Genomic DNA, 6,273 nt, shown 5'->3' on the forward strand with positions numbered 1-6,273 from the left:
ATAAAAACCATGAAGGGGAATCAAAGAAAGATCAGCAGAGTTGATTGTAAAAATTTTTGAGCCATTCTGTGTTAAACATCATAAACACAGTTAAAAGTCAAATAGCAACTGAGAAAAATATTTACAGAAAATATAACAAAGGGGAAATATCATACTATATATGGTTGCAGATCAATAAGAAAAACATTAACATCCCATAGGAAAATGGGCAAAAGACACGAAGGAGTTTGCAATAGAAGAAATGCAAACAGCAGATAAGCATGTGAGAAAACGGTGAACTTGGTTCACCATTTAAAGTAATTAAAGAACTTTATGTTTGAGAATGAGCTGCAGTTTCTCCCTAAACTTTTTTCATCATTGTTAATTGATAATGTTCCATATTGATGATGTGCTTAGAAGGTAGGTCCTGTCAAGTTTTCCTGATGGAATTATAAATTGCCACAATCTGCTTAAAGCAGTTTGATACTATAAATAAAGTGCCTTTAAGTTCATACCCTTAGATCCAGTTTTTCCATTTTAAAGGATTTATTCTAGGGACTTGCAATGGTTAAGATTCTGCAGTCCCAATGTAGGGGGCATGAGTTCGATCCCTGGTCTGGGAACTAAGAACCCATATGCCGCACAGCATGGCCAAAAAGAAAAGAATATAGCCTAGAAATACACTCAGAGATGTTTTGCGCAAAATCTACTTGCAGTAGCTTTTTCTTTTTTTTTTTAAGTATTACTGGTATATTAAAATCTATTTCTAACCGTGCATACCTCACTGCTGTATCCTCAGCACAGTGCCTGACATATCCAAGTGGTCAAAAAATAATTTATGAGTTTAGAGGAGGAAGGATATGTTCATGCAAAGGAATATTATATAACCATTTTTAAGAAATACTGTACATCTAAGATGTAGGAAGTACTCACAGGACAGTGTTAACAATGAGTGCACAATTGTATGTATAGAATATTCCCTGTGAAAAACAAACAAACAAACAAAAAGAATATTCCCTGTGATTGTGTTGTAGGAATTCTGGATGATGGGATTAAAGGTGATTTTTATATCTTCTTGGTGCTTTTCTTCAGTTGTTCAGGACATAGTTACTGATATATGTGATATGCATTGAGCATATTTCAAAAGGGAAAGACAGCATCGTCTTCCCCTCATGGAGTTTATCAGAGATCAGAGGCAGACATTGAATAGGTGTGTGTCATTTACTCTAGTGAACGTATGTTACTTTTATAGTAGGGAAAAACTATGCCAAAGACGATTTTTAAGCACTGATGTTTATAATTTCTAAGACACCTTTTTAGGACAAGAAAGGCACAATTACATGAAAGATCTACATCGATCTCATACAGTGTGAAGTTTTCCTTTCCAAGGGGACGAAGAGTGTTTAGATTTCTTATCTTTTGGGTGGTGTGTAATGATATGACAATAAATACATCCAGGCTCCCCACCCCCACCCCCCCACTAAATAGCATTTTTCTAAGGGAAACTGAATAGATTCAGACCTCGGTAAGAGTTGTGAAACTTTGGAAAAATCTCAGCATTCATTGAAAAGTATAATTAAGCATTCAAATGAATTGACTGTGGTTGAGGAGGGAATGAGAATGTTGATTAACATTAATATAAAAAAAATTTTTTTTTTTTTTTTGCTTTTTCCATCTACTTGTGAGGTTTCAAGTGTGTGGGAAACCAAGAATGTCAGTAGCAAAACCCACCCTGAAGACTGACTCTGGCCCTACAAGTTTCTTTGAACCGGGATCAGGAATGGAAAATTTTATCCTAAGCCATGGCTTTTTAGGGGATGTGTTTTGTTTTGTTTTGTAGAAAGACCTGAGTAAATCAGAAGGGTTTCAGAGCCATGTTTGGGTAACAACCATGCTTAAGAGCCGTGAGCTTGCTCCTCTAAACAGTCAGACCCATTCTTCCACTGTCGCTTATCCATTTATCAACTGAGCTCTTATGCTCAGCCACGTGAGCTCCTCTGGCCCTTTTGTCTGCTTCCTCAGTGGAAAAAGTCTCTGTGAACCTTGGTTGCGTTGAAGGGTTGGCTGTGTGGTCTGTTGCTGCCCCGGTCTCAGGAGAAGGAAGCATCTGTGCTGCTTTGGTAGAATCCCCTGTCCTCTTTCCTGTCTGTCTCCTTCTGCGAATTATGGGGGGCTTCCCTGGTGGCTTACTCAGTAAAGAACCCTCCTGTAGTGCAGGAGGCCTGGGTTCGATCCCTGGGTCGGGAAGTTCCTCTGGAGAAGGAAATGAGGAATGCACTTGCTGAGCCAAGGGTGTCTGAAGGAACGAATGACGAGCAGCAGAGTAATGACATCACCTCTCCTGTGGATGTGCTGGTATCACCGTCTCCTTCGGGGACGGATCAAGGTAGCTCCCTGCCAAGAAAAGGCTTGCCCTCTTTTGCTCTTTGGTACAACTAAGGGTTATACTGGCTGCGGTGTGTTTCAAACCACCCTGAGGCTTCCTCTCACTTGAAGAACTCAGATCTTAGGAATGGAGAGGGAGACGTGGCCCTGCTGAGCATCACATTCCACCCATGTTGATAAATCCCTCCTGCGTTTGGAATCCTCTTTCCCTGCTTCATGTTTCCAGGTAGAGTTATAAAGCTCACCTCTTCTGTTCTGCTGGCCTTAGCACCTCCTCCTCCCCAATAATGACCTTTTTTTTCTTGTTTGGAAAACTGTTAAGGGGTTCCATTTATTTGGAGCACAGGGTGCCCGTGAAAGGGATGTAGGAGACGAAGCTAAAGAGAAGGAAGCAGGCAGGTCATCAAGGGCGTTGGGTGCCAGGCTAATGGATTTGAACTCCATCCTGAAACCTTTGGGATGTCATTAATGTGTTTTAAGCAAGGGAGGGGTATTCTGAGATCAGATTTGCATTTTATTACAATGGCTCTGACAGAGTAACCCTGGATTAGAAAGTACTGGCTCCTAACTCTCCTAACTTCTCCAAATCACTCCTTACACCTGCCCTCTGGTCTCACAGACCTGTGTATGCAGGATGGGCCTTGACTTCTTGGCCTCTGGCTGTTGGATATACAACTCCTTCTTCCTAGGACATGCTTCTCTTTCTTGGTGTTTTTTTTAATTGAAGTATAGTTGATGTACAGTATTATCTCAGTAATGCTTTAGTGTTCTGAGAGATCATCATCTCAGGCTTGTCTTCCTGTTGTGTTAAGCGTCTTTCCTGTGTGCGGCACTCTTCTGTCCCAGGGCTCGATTTATAGATTAAAGCCCCCTTGTACTTCTGGGTTATGCAGAGGGCAGCAGGAGTTCTGTCTGTAGCTGTGTCAAACCTTGATCTGGTGACTGACTTTATAGCCTAAATCAAGGAGCCTTGGACCCTCTGATCTCATGAGCAGTGCACTGCCTTCTGATATCTTTTCTTCAGTAGGATGTACATCTCCTCTATCTGCGATCCTTTTTTCAGAGAGCACCCTTTTGCTTTTCTGAGATGGAGCTGGGCCACCTGCAGACAAGGTCACCTTCCCAGTGCTCTGTGGTTGGCTGAGGGGTCAGAGGTAAATGTTTTGGTGCTTACTAGTGGAAAGCAGAAGGTGGCAGACACAAAATCAGTCACTGAGACTGAAAGTTATTTCAAACATCGCTTGTGTCTTCTGCTTATGAAAGTTATGACAGTGCTCGACAAAGTCACTGCCAAGGGTTGGGGCCTGGAATCTAGACTGTTTATAAAAGTCCATTATTGTTTTGGTTTTGATTTTCCTGGGGGAAAGCATTGTAAACAGTTACATTCTCAGAAGCACCCCTGCAATAATAAACATAAACACAGCACTGCAGTGAAATCAGTCCTGCAGTAATTTAAATGTAAATCTCTTGCCCTGGAAGTGAAGCAGATGAATGGGCGGGTCTGCTCAGAACGGAGTGAAGAAGTCAGAACACTTGGGTCTGTCCCAGTCCCAGTTCTCCAGGTGCTCTCTCTTGCTGTAAGAAAGTTGTTTAACGTGCCCTTTGCAGCAGTGGAGGAGGGACAGCCCCTGTGGGCCATGTCGTTATGACACTGCCCGCGCGTCGACTTTGAGCTCTGGAAGAAAGGGGCAGTGTAAAGACGGGCGTCTGCATTCTAGGTGCTCACGCCTTGCCCTCTGTCCTCAGAGGCGCACAGCCAGGCGCAGTTTAGCCGTGCTGCTCTGGTCACGACAGAGTCCCCTTCTGTGAGAAAGTCTGGCTGGTGATTGTTCTGGAAAGAAACGAGAATGTGTCTCCAAAATATCAAAGTAGCTATAGGGAGAGTTGTGATCAGTTTTAACATAGATATTAATTAGTGAATTGGCATAAACTGTGAAAGGTGGTCAAAGCTTATCACACCACATCTTGTTTGAAAGCCTGTTCTCCTAACTCTGTGTCAAAACACAGGGCACAGAGTAAGGCAGACGTAAAGAATTATTGTATAAACGACTTTGAATTCCTTCATGGGCCAGCATGTACTTTTCTGCAGTTTGGACGCTGATAATATGAATACTAATAGCTATTACACTGTACCTAATACTTGCTGGGCTCCAGGTGATTCACACAGATCAGCTGAGGCTCCCAGCAGCACTGTGAGCCAGGTAATACCAGGTGAAATCACCTGCCCAAGGCCAGCCAGCTGCCAAGTGACAGAGCCAGTAAACGAAGCCTTGCCATCTGGCTCAGTTGAAGTTGCCATTTCTCTGACCAGTGTCGCGTTCTGTTGCATCTTGATCACACAAGCAAAAAAAAAAAAAAAAATCCAGTCCCGTGAATGCTGTTTTCTAGGAAGACAATGGAGACTACACATATGTGGACAGAGTGAAGATACCCTTAGATCACGGGACCCTGTTAATCATGGAAGGGGCCACGCAAGCGGACTGGCAGGTGAGAACGTGTGAGTGACATGGACTCGCTGTCGTGTGGAGGCAGTTTCCCGACTGGCTCACGATGATTAATTTCTGTATTAAACGTGGTGAAAAGCAAGTTGCTTTTATAATGAGCACGATGCAGTAAACTGACCTCATTTCCAAGGAGTTTGATACTGCTGACAGAATGGCCCCCTGGAGCAGCGTTGTCCAGTGGACCTTCCTGTGATGAAGGAAGTGTTCTGTGTCTGTGCAGCCCAGTGCTCTCGCCACTAGACACGTGACTCTTGATCCCTTGAGGGATGTCTGGAGTGCTGAAGAACTGCATTTTCAATTAAGCTAGAGCGTCAGGCAGCCAGTGGCTCTCACATGGGGCTGCACAGCTCCACAGCCTTGGCCGGGCCATTTTTAAGGTGTGCAAACTAACGGAGGAGCACTTAGCATGGGAGGCGCATCTGGTGCCTCTCTGTGGCCCCAGCCTTGTGTGTGGTCTTAGGGGCTTTGGGGAAATGGCGGGAGGCCACAAGGGGGAGCAGCACTGGGAAGAAAAGGAAAGTATCTCCCCGTGAGGGTGGGGGTGGGGATTTGTTTCAGAGAAGAAGGGCTTTCTCCACAAGACTTTGAAGAGCTATTACTGCTCACTGAAGGGAGATAAAATTGAAATATGTCTGTGTCCTCATAAAGAAGTTTTAAATGGCTTTGGACTAAAAGTGTGTGTTTATGTCAGAGTTATTCATATTTCCATTTAGCATCGAGTGCCCAAAGAGTACCACTCCAGAGAACCAAGAATAAACTTGACCTTTCGGACAGTTTATCCTGACCCTCGAGGGGCGCACTGGTGATGAGAGATCCTGGAGAGAGGAGCCGTGCTGAGACTGAGCAAACCTTCCTCCATGAAGACACTTCCGGAGGCTGGTCCAGCTGCTCTCGTGGCTGTTTGGAGGATGAGGATGGGATTTGCTTCCCAGCTCGGAGTCCTATTAAATGACAGCCTGCAGTTCGTGTTCAAAATACGTTTACTGTGGGAACAGTAATCCCTAATCACATTTTGAAATCACATATTTTCTTTAGGCAAATTAAAAACTGCTGTGGCTGTGTTTACCAATGATTTTGCCCATAAGCCGTTTCCCCCGCCTGCCCTCTCCGGTTTCAGTTGAAGAAATATGAATGGACTTTGCCTCCAGGGGAGGGTAAATCCACATCTTTGTTCCTTGTGCCTGTAGCAAAGTGGAGATAGTAATACACATCAGTGACTCGGGAGCCTTCCACAGGCAGACAGCTGCTGCAACCCAACAGAGCTTTGTTGAAGTCTGCCTCGACTCCTGAACATCTTGGCTTATGTGCTGTGGTAATGGAAATCTGCATACTCTGGGAGCGCTTTATTTAACCAAGTCTCCTTGCCTGTCCATCTCCCTGGGAGACATGCAGACAGGTTTCAGGC

The 6,273-nt window shown here is 44.3% G+C and overlaps 1 protein-coding gene across 3 annotated transcripts in view; it reads left to right on the forward strand.

The window, feature by feature from the left end:
* Positions 1-5,937, forward strand: part of ALKBH3 (alkB homolog 3, alpha-ketoglutarate dependent dioxygenase) — a 39,470-nt gene extending 33,533 nt beyond the window's left edge. For all 3 annotated transcript variants that reach the window (XM_043482245.1, XM_043482243.1, XM_043482244.1), the window contains exons 9-10: positions 4,753-4,851; positions 5,582-5,937. In XM_043482245.1, the coding sequence (XP_043338180.1) occupies positions 4,753-4,851; positions 5,582-5,674 (192 nt within the window). In that variant the 3' untranslated portion in view covers positions 5,675-5,937. The remainder of the gene's footprint in view (positions 1-4,752; positions 4,852-5,581) is intronic.
* Positions 5,938-6,273: the final 336 nt, after the last annotated feature.

Source organism: Cervus canadensis, chromosome 11, assembly GCF_019320065.1.
Source record: "Cervus canadensis isolate Bull #8, Minnesota chromosome 11, ASM1932006v1, whole genome shotgun sequence".
Taxonomy (NCBI): Eukaryota; Metazoa; Chordata; class Mammalia; order Artiodactyla; family Cervidae; genus Cervus; species Cervus canadensis.